We start from the raw sequence: 17,658 nt of genomic DNA, 5'->3' as shown, positions 1-17,658 counted from the left end.
CAGGGGGTCCGGTGCTTCCAGGGAGCCCGCAGCACTGACCACCACACTCAGCAGTTACCCACACACATTTGTCACTCACACCCAGTGTACAGGTACATACACGTCCTGCTGGCCTCTGGCTAACCACAAGGATGGCAGATGTCTGGGAGCACGGCGCCTGGAGTGGCCCGTCAGGACATGTCTATCTGGAAGTCTAGGAAAAGTGGACTTCTGCCTAAGGCCTGAGGGGCTGAGCAGGCTACTGTAAGCTGCCCTGTGCCAGTTGTCCTCACACGGTCATTTAGCTGACCCTCATCCTCACCTGGGATCAGGAAGCATGGGGACACAAGCTGGAGACATGTGGCTTGGCTCTGGCAGAGGCATCTGCAGGGGTACTACCATAAGGAGTGACCCGTCTGCCCCAGGGGCCAGTGGTACCTGGGAAGGAAGGGGGCACAGGCTGCAGACCAGCCCCTGGGAGCAGGCCCAGCACCACACAGTGTTCCCTCCTTGCACAGGACCCATCATGATCGGCTGGCTCAAGAGTGCAGGGTGCCCGTGCCTGGCTCCAGGGAGTCGGGAGGGGGCTCTGTGGGGTATGCAGACCCTTCCTGGGGCCCAATGGACAGGTCTGGGAAAATAAGTCACCTACAGTACCCAAGGGCTCCTCAGATCAGGTGTGTCTTGAGTGTTCATTCCTACTCCAGAGTCACCTACCCATCCCTGCTCTACTGAAGGGAGACACAGGCCAGGAACTTGACTCCTCTAAAGTTCCTTGGGGATTTCCTGCCTCCCCGGACAGGAAGCCGCAGTCCACAGGCACCTCCTGCTCCTGGCCCTGGACTATGAGAACTTGCTGAGGCAGGCACTGTCCCCAGAGCAGGAAATTCCTGAGGAAGGAGACTCGTTATCAGTGCCCTCAGAGACCACAAGGGCTTGCAGAAGCTGCTGAACACGGGAACAGGGGGCACCACCAGAGGCAGAGCTAGGCTTCCCTCTCCTCTGCACCCAGGTCCCAACACAGACAACTCTCAGGAACTTTCCAGAAGAGACATCACCTGCTTGGTGCCATGGGAGACAGTACCTCCTCATGCTGTGCACATAAACAGCTCCTGCCCACCAGACTGTAGGGTGGGGCAGGGTGCCACTGGTCCAGAGAGAGCTCCTGGAAGTCAGGGATGTGGGAGGTAGGCTTGACCTTCCAGCTTGGCTGCAGAGGCTCCCTAAGGAAAAGGTGCTTTAGTGTCTCAGGTGTTCAGCAAAGAGAAGCTGGGACCACACAGTCCAGCGCGCTCCAGCCCAATTATCCCATGAACATGGTGGGCAGCCATACCAAAATAGAAACCACTCAGCAAAAGACCCAGGGAGGGGACACAGGAACAAACGGGAGTGGGAGCATCTCTGCAATCCACACATGGGACAAGATCATATCTACAGTGCATCTACCTACCACCTCATGAGGGAACAACTACCCAGCTCAGAGGGGAAAGACAAGCAGACCACAACAGGCATGTGGAGAGACCCATCACCACTAGCCCTGAAGACACAAATTAAAACCACAGGGAGGTGTCCCCACACACCACACAGAATGGCCAAAATAATAGTAGAACCACCAAACTGGGGTGGGTGCAGGGAAATGAGGCCATACACACATACTACTGGTGGCAAGGGGAAGTTGTATGGCCACTCTAGAAAAGAGTGTGGCTGATTCTTACAAAACTAAATGTGCAGGGCTGGGGTTGTGGCTCAGCAGTAGAGTACTTGCCTAGCATGTGCCAGGCCCTGAGTTCGATCCTCAACACCACATAAAAATAAATAAACAAAATAAAGGTATTGTGTACAACTAAAAAATAAATACAAAAAAAAAAAAACACCCTAAATGTGCAATTACCATATGACCTACTCATTGCACTCCTGGGCACTGATCCCAGTGATATGAAGGTTACCTTCAAACAAAAGCCTGAACATGAGTGTTTATAGCAACTTTGTTACAATCCCAAACTGGAAACAGTGCCAATCCCAGTCACTCCTAGGGTGAATGGTCAAACTGTGATGCACACACCAGAGGGCACTTCAGCAATAAATAGGAGGGAACATCTACAGAGGGACACCCAGGGAGAAAAGGAAAGTTCCGGGGCGGGGTGAGGGTCCCCGACTTCATTGCAGCGTTAGTTTAAAAAATGAAGAGAACAGATCAGCGCTGCTAAGGATCTGAATGTGATATCGAACTAGTCAGGCAAAGTGACATTCTTGGAGGAAACTCAGCAAAGTGTACAACTGATTGCTCAGTATATCATCATCCTGGTCATCTGAGTTACTGGGGACGGAACTCCGGGCCTCTGCTTGCTAGGCAAGGGCTCCACCTCGGAGCCACGCCCCAAATTCATGAAGACCTCTCACTAAATTGTCTAGACTCGCCTCCCACTCGGGACCCTCCTACTGCAGCCTCCCGGTAGCTGGGATCACAGGCTTGCGCCACGGTGCCCGGCTCTCTATTATTTCTTAAAACCGGGCGCGAATATACAATTACCTTTTACTTAAAAGTTTTAATTAAAAAGCAAAGAAAGCAGCCTCGGAAAGTCCTGCTGGGGAGAATATTGCAGGTATGGACCTCGCTGGACTGGACTATGCGGAGAAGCCTTTGGCGGAGCGCTTTCCGGGCTGCCTACCCCTGAGCACGGGGGACCGCGGACCGGGCCCCAGCGGCCCTCCTGCCTCCGCGGCCGGGGGAGGCCAGGGCGGCCAGGGCGGCCGGGGAGACCCAGGCTTGGCAGGCGCAGGAGACCAGCTGCAGGCTGAGCGGGCTCCGAGGAGTCCCGCGTTTGAGCTCTGTACCTTTCCCATGGCCACATGGGGAACGCCTGCAGCTGGGCCTCCTAGGGAAGAGGCTCTCTGACCTCCCAGGGCTGGAGGCGCGAAGTCCCAACAGCTCAGACTCTGAGCACAGCAAGGGGAAAGTCGGGAAGGGGCGGGCGAGAGGCCCAGGGCAGGGGGGTGGCGCGGTGTGCGCCCGGGGCCCGCAGAGGAGGGGCGCCGCCTACCGACTTCCAGGCAGCCTTCCAGGCTCTGTGCCGAGGAAACGGCACCGCCCTCACCCGGCCGCGCGTCAGCACCGAGAAGCCGCGTGACGTCCTAGAGCGGCGCCGGAAGAAGCGGGACCCGGGTGGGGCGGAACACGGCGTAGCACCACCGAGAGGCCGTGCGACGGCCTAGAGCAGCACCGGAAGGGGCGTGTCGGCGGGAGAGCGGGGGGCGCGTCTTCCTGCGGGCTCCTCACGCTGGTGCGGTGGGAGAGGCGGGCCGGGCCCGGGCGGCGGTGCTCTCTGGCCGCCCGCCCCCAGCCGGGCTCGGCGGGGCGTCTGCTCCTCTGGGCCGAGGCGCTCGCCACCCTTGGGCTCCACCAGGTATCTCCTGCATTCGCGCGCGGCGGAATGGGCAGCAGGAGGGCCGGGCTCGGGCTCGCTCTCGGGCGCTGGCGTCGGAGGGCCAGCTGCGGAGGCCTGCGGCAGGCTGGAGCGGGTCCGACTGGCCAGGTGGGAGCCCGTCCATCCAGGGCCAGCCCGCGAAGGGGCCAGTCTCCGTGGTTCCAGGTTCCCCAAGGCAGGGCCGGGGGGACAGGCTTCCAGGGAAGCCCTCCTGCTGCTGGGTGCCCAGAGCTTGGAGAAGCCTCATCAGAGAGATAAAGGAGCCACCCCGAAGTTGCACAGCAGGCCAGGGAGCAGCAGCAAGGCTGATGTGGACTGAGTGGATAACTGCTTGTGTCCACAGGCCCGTAAAGTGAGGGATTCCGTTTTTAATGGTTATTTTATGTTATAAGGAACCGCTTCAGAAAACACTCTTAAGTCCAAATTCAAATCCACCAGAACTTTACTTACCTGGCCAGGGACTGTCACCCACCCGTAGAGACTGAGGCTCTGTGGGAGAACAGAATTTCCTGGCCTGTGTCTTGGGAATTTAAGGATGAAAAACACAGCTCAGGGGCTTTTCTCAGCGTCATACAAGCAAGCCAATCATAGATGCTAAGACAGTAGTTACCTGCGAGCCCTAAGCAGGACTGGAATTTTCCAGTTATCAAGCAAGCAAGTTAGAGAAGCTAAAAAGCATCAGCTTGCAACTCAGTTAACTGCATCTTGGGTCTGAGCAGGTGTTAGATAACCGTATCCTGAGTCGGAGCAGGTGGTTAATGGGGGCAAGAATCTACTTCAAAGTCTTGGGTCACCAAGACCACCGTGTCCTGAGTTGAGAACATTTTGTGGGGTATAAAATACAGAAAAAAAAGTATATTATGAGAAAACAGCTTTCATTTCAGTTTTTCAGAAACAGCTCTTGTAACAGTTTTTTAATAGAAGGTAGTAAAATGGAGGCCTAGGCCTATGACAGTTCTTGCTTTATAATGGTCTTTTCTCAATTCTAAAAATCTTGTATCCACCATCTATATTTTTAACTAATCTATAACCTATAACTTACACTTTTATTGATTGTGTTTATCAGTTCACACTAGTCAGTGTGGACACAGGTAGAGAAGTGAGCAAACCTAGTCCCTGCCTTCATGCCTGCCCCTGGAGGGCCAAGGGCACCATCATAAAAAGTATTCTGAGCATGTCAGGACAGGGGCTGGGGACAAAGACAGCCCTACCCTCAAAACCCCTGCCTCCTAAGGAGGCTGGCACACCATGATGAGCCGCCCGAGAAGGGAACACTGCTGTGGAGCTCAGGACTTCACACTTGTCCTGGAGAGTAGTCTCCTGTGGGGCACACTGTGTGTTCTAACAGTCCCTGGGTCACCCGCGTCCTACTAGTACCTGGCCTCAAAGTGCCCTGGGGCTCGGAGCCTCCGAGAGCACCCCTGCTCTTCCTAGAAGAGTGGTGCCGCGTTCCCAGAGCCTCCGCCAGCACAGAGGACTGCTTCACCTGCAGCTCCGTCTCCCACCAGACCTGAACGTCTTCTCCCAGAAGCCATCTCCAGGCAGAGCCCACAGGAAGGGGTGTTGGCCTGTAGCTAAGTCATCTGAACGCTTCATTGGGAAACTGCCCTCTCCAACTCCTTGTGAGGTAGAACTCTGGTCACTTGGGGCCACTTCCCCTTGTGGAGGGGACGGCCAAACATCCCCTCCCAACTGAGCAAAGAGAATTCAAAGGATTTATATTAAAATATTTCACTTAGGTGTGTGTTTCACTTCCGTTTCCTATTCACACTAGACCCCAGCTTCAGACTCCAGCCTGGTTGACCAGTACAAATAGGTGGAGTATTGTTACATGGAGCACCACATTCTGAGGTAAGAGAATGTCCTAGTGGGCGAGAGTGACCATCCTGAGACTCTTGACACTTTGCTAAGGACACTGTCTGCCAGCGTGGTTCCAGGAGCCAGGTAGTCCACCCTCCTTGGAGCTGCAAGCAGAAGAGTGCTCCCCGTATCTTATGGGGCTATCTTTTACCAGCATCTCAACGGGCCTGATGTTTTTCAGGGTGTTGTGCTGGAATCCATCAGTTAGTACTTAGAGGCAAAATAATACACAGAAGAAATGGAACAGGGTTTTTTTTTTTTTTTTTTTTAAGGGATTGAACCCAAGAGCAGGATTCTTAACAAATGAAAAGGTGCAGCTGACACCAGGTGCAGAGACCTGGGCCTTGCCTGTTACTCCTCTGGCTCTGGTTGACTAACTCTCATGTGAACTGGTGCTGAGGTTGGGACTCTGTCACGTGGACGTGTGGGTGGGAATTCGGGTCTTCTCCCAGAGTGGTCCTTGCAAGAGGCTGACATTTCTATAGGACAGTGTCCAGACCAGGCAAGCACAGGCCTACTTGGTAGTTAGCTGCAGCTTTGGCCCCAAGTCTGAATGAGAAGAGCCAGTTGCTCAGGCAAGAAGGTGGTGGGGGAGTCACCAGAGCAGTACCACGGCTGCCACCCCTCCTGAGAGGCCCGGTGGACGGCAGCAGAGATCAAACAGTGTGCCCCGGAAGTGATATCGTTCAATTTTTTAGACTTTCAGCACAGTTAATGACGTACTTCCATGTCCAGGAGCTTTTCCAAAGCCCTGGAAGAAACTGTATAAACTAGAAAAATTATTCATTTGGTTAAAGACGAGAGTAACTTGAGGGAAGTGGTGTGTGGGACTCTTGAGAAGGAGCCACTGAAGGCGAAGGGCCCTCCTTGTGCAGACCTGCAGGGGCAGGAAGGATGGTGGGGGCTTGGGACACTAGAGCCAGCTGGTGAGAGGAGGGAGACGTGAGGGCCGGGGTGCGGAAGCCTTGGTAGTACGAGTGGAACCCTTTGGGGATTTGAGCGGGGATAGGTGTGGGATTTGCTGGCTGCTGTGGGCCAAGGGGCTAACCCACGTTTCACCCGGCTCAGCACTAAGATGTGGGTGATGGAAACACCCCTCAGAAGCCCCTATTCCAGAGCATGCCCACTGATCCCAGTGTGAAAGGGACAGTTAGGGAAGTGGAGAAAAGAAAGCCACGTGGTGGCCATTCATTGCTCGTGCACACAGAACCCTGCTGGACACTTGAAACCCTGCCCCAGCAAGAGGAGGAAGCCGGGGCGGGTGAGATGAGGTGGGAGCTCGTAGCACCAAAAGCACCTTGATCTGGTATTCAGTCTTGCCCTTTCAGCCACAGAGCCCGTGGTGCCGTCTTCCCGGTACAGAGCCTCAGCCACACGCCGCGGGAAGCTGCCTCGAGGGGCGTGGTGTCAGGAGGAGGAGCTGGGAGCCCTCAGCTTCCAGGGTGCCTTCTCCCAGGATCAGCATGGAGAAGCCTGCAGGCAGGAAAAGGAGAACCCAGGCCCCAGAGGCAGAGGCAGGTGTGCAGAAGGCCACTCTGAAAGGAGAGAAAGCATCTGGTGGCAAGAGACCCAGCAAGAGACCCGCAGCACCCAGAGAGCACCACAAGGAGCCGAGTCTGAGCCCTGAAGACGAGGCACAGCTCTTTGATGCCTTCGACGCCTCGTTTAAAGATGACTTTGAGGGTGTCCCTGTGTTCATTCCTTTTCAGAGAAAGAAACCCTATGAATGCAGTGAGTGCGGGCGAATCTTTAAGCACAAGACGGATCACATTCGCCATCAGAGAGTCCACACTGGGGAGAAGCCCTTTAAGTGTGATCAGTGTGGGAAGACGTTCCGGCACAGCTCTGACGTCACCAAACATCAGAGGATCCACACTGGGGAGAAGCCCTTTAAGTGTGGGGAGTGTGGGAAAGCCTTCAACTGTGGCTCCAACCTCCTGAAACACCAGAAAACCCACACCGGAGAGAAGCCATATGAATGCCAAGAGTGTGGGAAAGCCTTTGCCTACAGCTCCTGTCTTATCCGGCACCGGAAACGCCACCCACGGAAGAAGCATTGAGTGGGGGTGGCCTTCAGGTCACAGAGTTCCCGCTGGGGCACCAGGGCTCCCTCATGCAGCATCCGGTGAGGCCTGGCCCTGTGCTGTGTGCTGCGCGTGCCCGGCTACCATCCCTGTGGTCACCAGGAGAACCCACCCATCAGTGTGATTGGCAAGAGGCCTTTCTGCGTCAAGCTACAGTGGTGGCACGGGAGCCGCTCGGGGCTCCTTGCAGCCACAGCCATTTTCCATGCTGCTCTGTGCTGCTCAGTGCTCAACACAGAACACACCAGCCTGTCACCTGCCATCCATGGGGCACCTGAGGACACCCCTGTGTTCCGTCCCCAGCAGGAGTGGCGTTCGTAGTTGGTGAAGGCTGATGGCTCCTGAGTGGCCCGCCTATAGTGTCCAGTCCACTCTGGTCCTGTTACTAACACCTTGAAGACTCCATCTGTGGATGCTCAGCCCCTTGGATCCCTGAGTTTAGTCCCAGGAACTGAGCAGGCACCTGGGACCCCGAGCTGGATAGCAGTGGTCTGTGACCAGCTCTGGCTTCTTTACTAGGGTACCAGGCCCCAAGTTCAGCCCCTGTCCCTGGAACTGAGCCACACCTGTGCTCTCCCACCCAGCCGCCACCCCAGATGGACAACCTGACTTACCCAGACCGACCCGTCAGACGTGGGCTCCTCGGCTCCTGAGTGCTGCCGCCTGGGGAGATTCCTGCCCTGGCCCTGTGCTAGGCCCCCAGGGTGCTACCTGCAGCTTCCATCCATTGACCTTCAGACATGGTGGTTGCCCTGCCCCCTTGGTGGCCTCCACTCAGGTTAGTTCCAGTTCCCTGCCTCTCCCCAAGTCTGTAAGTCCGCGTGGCTGTGCTGGCCCTTCGTATCCCAAGAGTGATTTGGATGGGACTCTGTGCTCTTGGGGACTGGCTTCTAGGAGGGCAGCAGAGCAGTGCCAACCAGGAAGCAGGGCAGCTTTTTACTGGGAGAATGCTGGCACCCATGTTTTCAACTGGGAGTAAAGACTGATAATGGCCTAATAGAGTGCTGTGGAGACTCAACCCTGAAAAGAGCTTCCCAGCCAGAGCTGAAGACCGTGTGTCATTCAAGCAGTCACAGAAAGCAAGGGACACCACCCCAGATGATTGAGAGTGGTCCTATTCCCAGTGCAAATATTTTGCCAGGTGAACAGCTTTTACTCTCTGAATCCCCTAGGAGCTGTGACGCTCAGTGCCACTGCATGACCAGGTGTCCCCTGAGGCAGCCTCCCAGCCAGATTGGCCACATTAGTGTCACAGGCATCGCCACCCTTGCAGAGTGGCCTGCCAGTCTGAACACACTTCCAGTCCCTGTGCTCGGTTCTACTTGAGAACACTGCACAGTGTACACAAAGCCTGCTGCTTCCTGGCAGTGTATGCTGGCTGCCCAGCCAAGGAGCCCACTGTGATTGATGCTGGGGGCTGTAGTATGGCCAGCAGCTGCCCCATGCAGAGCCAGTTTTCTGAAGGTTCACACGGAGTTCCTAGCACCACACTCCCTTTGCTTTACACACACACTAGCCTAGACATTAGGAAAAAAATTTCCTCAATCAGCAGGGCACAGGGGCATGTGCCTAGGGTCCCAGCTACTCGGGAGCCCGAAGAGGGAAGATCACAAGTTGAGGCCAGCCTGGGCAACCCAGTGAGACCTGTCTCGGAGGTGAAAGGGCTGGACTGCAGCTCAGTGGTGGAGCACCCCTGTGTTCAATCCCTAGTACCACCAAAGAGCAATAACTCACCTAAACTCCAAAAACAAGTGAAGGCCTGACACGGGAGTTCAGCTTGTGGCCCAGTTAATCTATAATGGCAGGTCCTGGAGCCCAGCCTGTCACTTTCGCATGACCATTTTTTGGTCCACAAGACAGCACCTCACAGACTCCTGGAATATTCTGAGGCCAGGCTCTCTGGGGCTTCACCCAATTCACTGCTCTTGGCCTGGAGTGCAGGGCAGCCATGGCCCACCTGGACAGCTAGCTCCTAGTGATACAGGGGACATTGGCTGGTACTACCCCCACGGGACAGAGGATTTCAGGTGAAGAGCCTCCCCTGCTGGGACCTCCTTCTGAGTTGTTCCCAGGGGCTGTCCTGCCCAGGCTGGATCACCTCAGTCCCAGGAGGAAGCCCATAGTCTCAGAAGTGCAGATCTGTTGAAGTGGAAGTATACAAAAGCAGGTGTCAGAGTTGGTATAGGACACTGTGTGCTCACTCTTCTGTAGCATGTGGTCCTCAGTTGGAAGAGTTGCCCACGTTGCTGGGATGTTTGAAGGCACTAGGTTGTCAAGCAGTGTTTGCCTCCTAGCCCACGTCTCAGTTCCTAAAGGTGAGAGGTTTTCAGGGTTCAGTATCATGCATGATGTCTGCAGCTTATATTCAGATGTTGAACTAAAACCAGTGCCAACAACATGTGTGTTCATATTGAGCTGCAGAGCAGATTGGCCAGTGTTGGTTCTGAGTGACGAGGTCTGAGGCTGGCACATGTCTTCTGTGAAAGGCCGGAGAGCAACCGTTCCTGGCTCTGCAGCACACAGTTATCACGTGGTGCAGCCCAGTCAGAGACGGTGTGGGGCGAACGAGCCAGGCTGGGTGCGGGCCAGAGCCTGTGGACCAGGCAGCAGCTGTCACTTTCCCACTGTGGTACAGGGTTAGGGCATTGAACCCGCAGAGCTGGCAGACTTTTTCTTTGCAAACTTTCCATAGGTCTTAAAGTCCTTCAGAACTAGATGTTGGCCAGGAAGTTGGGAGACTTGGGTAGAGGACATGCATGGGAGCCAGAGAGTGGCCAAGAACGGCTCAGTCCGTGTCCTCTGATGCTTGGTGTGCCAGGAGGAGGGTGACCTAGACATCACAGCAGTCTGAGTATTCACGTGCCCCCGTTGGTGTCTGCATTTGGTTTATTTATTTATTTATTTTCCTCCTTTTGGTACTGGGGATTGAACCCTGGGCTGCTCTACCACTGAGCTACATCCCTAGCCCTTTTTATTTTATTTTGAGATAGGATCTCGCTAAGTTGCCCAGGCTGGACTTGAACTTGTGATCCTCCTGCCTCAGCCTCCCAAGTAATAGTGGGATTTTACACATGTGCCACCATGCCCAGCTGCTTTGTGTTTTGTTTGCAATAATTTCTCCCTGCTGTTATTGGGAAACATCACTTTTTTTTTTTTTTTTTTTAAAGAGAGAACTTTTATTATTTATTTTTTAGTTCTCGGCGGACACAACATCTTTGTTGGTATGTGGTGCTGAGGATCGAACCCGGGCCGCACGCATGCCAGGCGAGCACGCTACCGCTTGAGCCACATCCCCAGCCCCGGGAAACATCACTTTTAATGAGTGCCTAATGATCTGTTGACTAAGAAAATCAAAGCTGACTTAATCATCTCCTAGCCTGGTCACACAGATTTGGGCTTAAATTGTTATAAATAATGCCATGAGAAAAAAATAAAAACTAACAAAAGAAAATGATGGCATAGTAAGTGCTTTTTTCCACTTAGGACCTGTAGGTTGTGTCCCAGATGCAGAGTTCCATGTTGCTGAGCACCTGCCCCTGGTCCGGGCCTTGAAGACACTGCAGCAGTGTGGACAGAGGGCTGCCCTGGCCACCAGCAGCTGACAGGTAGGTTCTTACTCTTGCCGGCTCACTGAGAGAGAAGAGGTGTATTGTAACCTAGTGTCCGTGATCTCTGTGAAAGGAGGAGGTGCTAGAGAGCATGTAGGCACTGGTTTGGCCCTCGGCTACAGTGTGGGACCTGGAGTGTGTTGCCCAAGCACCTTGCGCCTCATTCTCCAGTGTGAAATGGGGTGCTGGTGGTGCTCAACCCCAGAGGGTCTCCAGAAATCAGTGATTTGATGCATGAAGGTCTAAGTACAGGGCTGGTTCATACTGAAGGTTAACAAATGCTAACTCTCAGCAAGGCGCAGTGGCACACATCTGTGAGACCAGCTACTCAGGAGGTTGAGGCAGGAGGACCACAAGATTAAGGCTAGCCTCAGCAACTTATGAGACCCTATCTCAAAAATTTAAATAGGGTTTGGGATGTAGTTCAGTGGTAGAGCACCCCTAGGTTCAATCCCTGGTACCACCAAAGAAAGAAAAAAAGACTAGTCTTCTCACATGTTTGTGTTCTTAAATGCTCATTCACATGTGTGGAGGGGTGCCCTGGATGTTTCTCCCAAGAAAAAATGAGAGCAGAATTTTTAAAAATCACCATGGAGAAGAGCACATGACAAGGTGTTTTTTTTTGTTTTTGTTTTTTAATACAGTTGGATTTTTATTTATTTATTGGGGGGGGGGAATGCCAGGGATTGAACTTGGGGGCAATCGGCCACTGAGCCACATCCCCAGCCCTATTTTGTATTTTATTTAGAGGCAGGGTCTCACCGAGTGCCTTAGTGTTTCACTTTTGCTGAGGCTGGCTTAGAACTCGTGATCCTCCTGCCTCAGCCTCCCGAGCCTCTGAGATTACAGGCACTGCACCAACTCGCCCAGCAGATTTTTTTTTTTTTAATTATGGTTCATGGTTATGAGAAAAATCACCCACCCAACCCCAAATCAGTCAGCGTTCTCTTTTGCCATCTTTCTGGCACAGACAGACAGTGAGCTCATTTCCTTTTTTCTGAGGCAACCAGGACAACACCAAGCACCAAGACCAGATGATGCAGGTTGACTCGGTCCAGGAAAAGAAATCCCTAATCGCCCAGGTCAAAGCCAAAACAGTGGAAGTGACAGAGCTCCTGGAGTCAGTGCCCCTGAGAGCCAGTGGGACAGCGGAGGCCTCAGGCCCAGAGGCCACAGGGTGCTGGCAGAAGAGCCAGGACCAGTGAGCCAAAATCAGAAAGGAGAATGCAGCCAGAGAGGCTCAGGGACTGAAGGAAAGGCTGTGAAAGCGCGATTAGGATCCGCGTGGTTGAGGGAGAGGACAGGTGAAGCGCTCGTCGTGTCGTGGTCTGTATATGAGTTGACAGAGCTCATGTGTGTCAGCGCCAACAGGCCTCAAGGTGAAGTGGCTGTGACCTCACCAGCAGTGATCCATGATGGAGATTCACTGGCAGGTGGGGCGTGGCAGGGTCCTGGGGGTGTCTCAGGATTACTGAGCAGAGCCTCTGCTCCCTGGTGCCCTCTTCCCAGCTGCGTCCTTCAGCCACACTCCTACTGTCATGCTGTCTTATCTCAGGCCCCATGGAGTGGAGTCAGCCACCTACAGACTGAGACCTTTCAAACCCTGAGCCCCAAAATAAACTTATTCCTCCAAAATTATTATATTTTTAGTTGTGGATGGACACAACACCTTTATTTTTTATTTATTTATTTAATTTAAAAACTTTTTAGACATTGATGACCTTTATTTTATTCATTTATTTATGCGTGGTGCTGAGAATTGAACCCAGTGCCTCACACATGCCAGGCAAGCACTCTACCACTGAGCCACAGCCCTAGTCCCCAAAATCATTCTTGTGAGGTCTTTGGGTCACAGCAGTGAAAAAGCTACTAAAACAAGTAGTGAGAGGGGAGACAAGTTCAGATTTGAGAACACAGAGATGAGAACCGCCGAATACACCACACACAGGCAGGAGCCCGGAGAAGCAGCCAGGCTCCGAAGACAGTGTACCCAGCCACTTGTGGAGGAGTCCCTGCAGAGTCCCGTCACACCCAAGGAGATGGTCAGTGGCTTACATTCTCCCCCAAAGAATCCCAATTCAGGAAACCCCAACTCCAGTTATACGTGATGGAAAAACAGGAAATAGTGGGGTACACACGTGTAATTCCAGCAACTTGGGAGGGTGAGGCAGAAGGATTGTGAGTTCCAGTCCAGCCTTAGTAAGACCCTGCCTGAAAATACGTAGTTGAGTGGGAGAAGACAGGAGCTAGAGGAAACATCCCTTTATTTTATGGGACAGGTATGACTTTGAAATCCAAGTTACAGCTCTGTTTCTGTGTCACATACACAGACATAGAAATCCTAAACAAAACCCTAGCAAGCAAAGTTCAGTGGAACGTACAATGTAGCATGACCAAATCAGGTTTACTTCAGGAAGGCAGATTTGGTTCAAGGTTGTTGGAGTGGGACTGGCAATGTAGCTCGATGGCAGAGTGCTTGCCTAGCATTTGTGAAGCCCAGCTTCTATCCCCAGTACTGCAAAAGAAAGAAAGAAACCCTGATCATCATGATTGACAGGTAATGTCACTGTGTACACAGAAATCTGAAAATCATCACAGAACTACTGGATTTATTAAGACTTTAGTAAGGTCATGTAGAAGATCAATGTTATAAAAGTTAGTTGAAATTAAGACCAAAGAGAAGAGACAGCAGAGGTGTAAATGGACATCACTGTATAATGTTGATAGCAGCATCATTTACAGCAACCTAGGAAAGATGTAAAAACAAAAGTGTGAGACTTATGTAGAAATTTTACATGTCCTTTAAGTAAATGATCTAAATAAATTAGGAAGCTGTATCACAACACCAACAGTCCTAAAATTATAAAGACATTATCTCTCCCTCAAATTAATTTAGAATGCCAATCTAATTACGTTTCCAGCTAGGTTGTATGCAGAGCCCCAGTGATTCAGAAGTGTGTGTGGAAAAGCCCATCAGCAAGACGGCTGAAGAAGGGCCAGGTGGGGTCCTGGGGAACCTGCCCTGCCACAGCCAGAGCTTCTCAGCTTGGCAGCAGTCAGGTGTGGGGACTCGGGGGGCCTCAAAGCAAAGGCAGGGCCTAGACCCAGAGCGTCCCCAGACCTTCAAGGTTAGCAAGAAGCAAGCACCTGCTGTGTTGGGACCCCACTGAAGCCTCTGGCTGACACCAGGTACTCACCCTGACTGCTGCTGCAGCAGGTGCACCTTCCCAAGCCAGGGGCACTTTTTTTTTTTTTTTTTTTTTTTTTTTTTTTTTTTTTTTTTTTTTTTTTTTAAGGAAAAAGACAAGTAGCAATTAGAAAGCAGACAGAAGACAGGCATTTCACAGAAAAAAATGTGAACAGCTCATAAGTCTATGAAAAGATCTTGATCTCAATAAGGAATACAAGATGGGACGGCAGGGAGATAACAGATTCAATAAAATGTGTGAGTCTCCTCATCCACTCAGGAAAGAAGATAAGCCAAGGAACTGTCATCTGTACTGTTGGAGTGTCCCAAGGTCAGCAACTTTGGGAAACAGTCTGGTGTTTCCCTGCCAGTTGAAGGTCTGCACCCCATTAACCCAGAGACTTCACTTACTATTGCCTCAGAGAAACTTTGTACATCTGCCCAAGGAGATGGTTGTAGCATGCAGTGGTGGTCATGGTGTGCTGTGTCACAACCTGGAAGTCCCCATGTGTCTCTAGTGCTGCCGTGCAAGTGTTTCCATGGGCCCAGGGGCGTCCACAGCAACAAGGCAGCTGCAGGGTGCACTGGGAGATGATCCTGGGCAGAGGAATTAATCCAGAAGCCGAGAGTGTGCGGTGGGGCTGTGAGTGGCAAAGCACAGGAGCGCTAGAGGTGCTGGGAATGGGCGGGGTGGCTGTCAGGTCATTCCACCCCAGCCCCAAGTCTTAGAAGCAGCAGGCGCTTCCTGCACGAGAGTGCCACACGGTCTGGACCCATGCTGCCCGTCCCCCTTCGCCTCCTCTGAGCCCCTCCACCAGCTCCTAGCACCCCTGCTCCCCCTTGGCAGCACCCCTGCTCGCTCAGTCGGCTTTCTCCCAGCCAAGGGACGAGGCAGGAACTCCACCTCTTCCCTTCACTCCTGTTATTTCTCATCCTTTCCAGGCCGCTGGAGAGGACCGTCCCAGCAAGGTGTCCTGAGGAAAGGACCCTGGAACCAACCGGCAAGACCCCATGTTCCTGCATTCAGAGGGGAGTAGAGAGGACCAGTGTCCACATGCAGCTCCTCTGGCCATCCAGGCTGAGGCCTTGTACACCGCTGAGGGCACAATAGAGATGGCCTCTGGGGACATGTAGTAAGAAAGGCGGCGGGTAGGGTCGAGCAGAGAGGCCCTGTCAACACAACTGCTCCGCAGCAAGTGCCCATACTGCACACCGCTCAGCCACATCAGGCAGCTGCCCACCAGGGACAGTCCTTGCTCACTGTCAGCCGCCAGCCATTGCAGGGGCGCTTTTCATACCAACTCCATGCTCAGAACCCTCTGGACACCTGAGAAGAGTCCTGGGAGAAACGGGACAGTCCTTGAGCCATGTGACGGGGCTCCCTCACAGGAAAACGATCGACAAAAGCCAGAAGCTTCTCAGGAGCTGGAGGAGCCCACCTAGGCAGTGCCACTATAACCACCATGTCCAGCAGACACTGCCCACTGGGTCCTTGACCTGGTGTTTCCCAGGCAGCACCCATGCCAGGCCCTGTGGGGAAGCATGGCCTGCAGGTTGCAGCTAGGCCTTGCCCACAGAGAGGCTCTGCCAGGGACCGGACATCACGAATCCAGACCCGGTGTTCTGGTAGCTGCTTTTCTCTCCCTGAAGCCTTCTCTGGCACACAGGTGGGCAGGCTGGCCAGCAGCATGGCCTTGGCCTGTCTGCCTGCATTTTCTGACTCCCAGTTATACCTGGGCACCATTCCCTGTATCTCAGATCTGTCCCAATTTGGGCACAAGATAAACTCATTTCCTTCCTGTGCCAGTGAGCTCAGACACCAAGACACTGTGGAGGAAGGCAGGATGCGGGTGTGGGGAGAGCCAGGTGCTCAGGAGCATGGGGTAGGCTCCAGGTGAGGAGCTGGGCCCACACACTGCCGCAGTCTGCAGAGAGCAGACGGCTCTGGGCCTGTGTTTTCCAGAGCCTCATACCTGGAACTTGGCCCCTTCTTCCTCCTGAACACCAGGTACATGTTCAGCTCATGGAGAACAGGCAGGCCATCCTCAACTTGACTGCACCCCAGGACTTGTGCTTGTCTGTGGTGCAGCTCCAGCTGATGCCAAAGTGGCACAGGGAGAACCTCGGACCAGCAAGGGTCCCTGGGCTTCTGCAAGCAGCACCCATGCCAGGCCCTGTGCAGACTCACCTCAGCTACCTGTGGGCTCATCTCAGTGTTTGCACCTCTTTGTTTTCCTACAAACAAAGGACTCCTGGTGCAGCTGGAGGCAAGTATCATAGGACTCTTCTGACCTGTCTGGGGCAGCACCCTGTGCACCTTAGTGACGCATGTACTGCTGTTAACAGTCATGTTCTGGCCTCTTGTGCTGTGGCAGATACTCTCCCTAGTCCAATTTTTCCCACTATAATGTGTATTGTCCAAAAATTTAACTCTCCAGCTAGCCAGAGTTGCTCCACGTGTCTTCAACTTTGGGGTGAAACTGTTTGTGGCTCCCTCCACCCTGAGGGCTGCCTTGCGGGGCCACCACAGCTCTGGTCACCGAGCCTGCCTGTCCCTGCTGCTCATGGACATGTGTCCTCCTGGAGTGGACGTCTGCCTCCAGCCCGTCTGCTGTGTTCCATTGTGCCTCCTGCAGTTTGGGGTGTGCTCAAGATTCCCTCAAGGAGGAGGCCACTGGCTTCCTCTCCAGGGAAAGTGAGGATGCCCCTTCCCAGGTCCCCCCAGTACAGGGTGGGACCCCAGCTGGCCACTGCCCCCAGTGAAAGTCTTTAGGATGCTCCCATTAACCAAACTCATGAGAACCTGACACACACGAGAAAACTAATCACTGCCTTGTAATGGGAGTGCCCCTTCCCAGAGACAGAACACCACCCTGCCTTTCTGGCTCCAGGCAGCTGGGAGGGAGGCTGGTTGGAGTTTGGTCAGTTGTGCTCACCTGCAGTCAGGACTTCAGGGAGGCCTGGGAGGTGTTCTGGGCTCCTCCCTGGCACCCTGTCATCCCCAGCCCCCCTCCCTGAATTCCAGATAACATGCAGACCCTTGTGCCCTTGCTCACACATCCTTCATTTTGGGCTACCGTTCTCAGCAAGGGGCAATTCTGTCACCAGGGAACACTTGGCAATGTGGGGACAACTTTGTCAACAACTGGAAGGATCTGGTGGGTGAAGGGGAGGGATGCTACTGAGCATCCTGCAGCATACAGGCCAGCCCCCAAGATGGCTAACAGGAGGTACATGTACCCCAAAGGACAGTGGGCCCCAGGCCCAGGAGCTGTGGCAGGCTGAGGGATGGTCCATAAGCCCACGCAGCAGCCAAGAGCAGCTGAGGTGTGTGTTTGGTTAGGGTACTGGGAGTTGAACCTAGGATGCTTTGTCACTGAGCTACAAACCCAGCACTTTTTATTTTGACGTTCTCAGATTGGCCAGGCTGGCCTTGAACTTGATTCTCCTGCTTCAGCCTTTTAAGTCCTGGGATTTGCCAACATGCGCCGCCACACCCATCTCTCCTGCTCTTT

General features: G+C 53.5%; 1 protein-coding gene across 4 annotated transcripts; it reads left to right on the top strand.

Annotated features, from left to right (window-relative positions):
* The first annotated feature begins 3,238 nt into the window (after window positions 1-3,238).
* On the top strand, window positions 3,239-17,639 carry Zfp41 (ZFP41 zinc finger protein). 4 transcript variants are annotated; one of them, XM_026409835.2, is made up of 5 exons: window positions 3,239-3,383; window positions 5,179-5,255; window positions 6,593-8,126; window positions 10,832-10,953; window positions 15,086-17,639. In XM_026409835.2, exon 3 carries the CDS (start codon window positions 6,728-6,730, stop codon window positions 7,322-7,324), a length of 597 nt encoding a protein of 198 aa, XP_026265620.1. In that variant the 5' UTR covers window positions 3,239-3,383; window positions 5,179-5,255; window positions 6,593-6,727; the 3' UTR covers window positions 7,325-8,126; window positions 10,832-10,953; window positions 15,086-17,639. The 4 variants fall into 4 exon arrangements, with proteins under 4 accessions (XP_026265620.1, XP_026265622.1, XP_077657525.1 ...); XM_026409837.2 differs by having other exon boundaries at window positions 6,579-8,126; XM_026409836.2 differs by lacking the exon at window positions 3,239-3,383 and adding an exon at window positions 3,391-3,512.
* The last annotated feature ends 19 nt before the right edge of the window (window positions 17,640-17,658 follow it).

This window comes from Urocitellus parryii, chromosome 7 (assembly GCF_045843805.1).
Source record: "Urocitellus parryii isolate mUroPar1 chromosome 7, mUroPar1.hap1, whole genome shotgun sequence".
Taxonomy (NCBI): Eukaryota; Metazoa; Chordata; class Mammalia; order Rodentia; family Sciuridae; genus Urocitellus; species Urocitellus parryii.
This window is presented reverse-complemented; position numbering and strand designations above follow the sequence as displayed.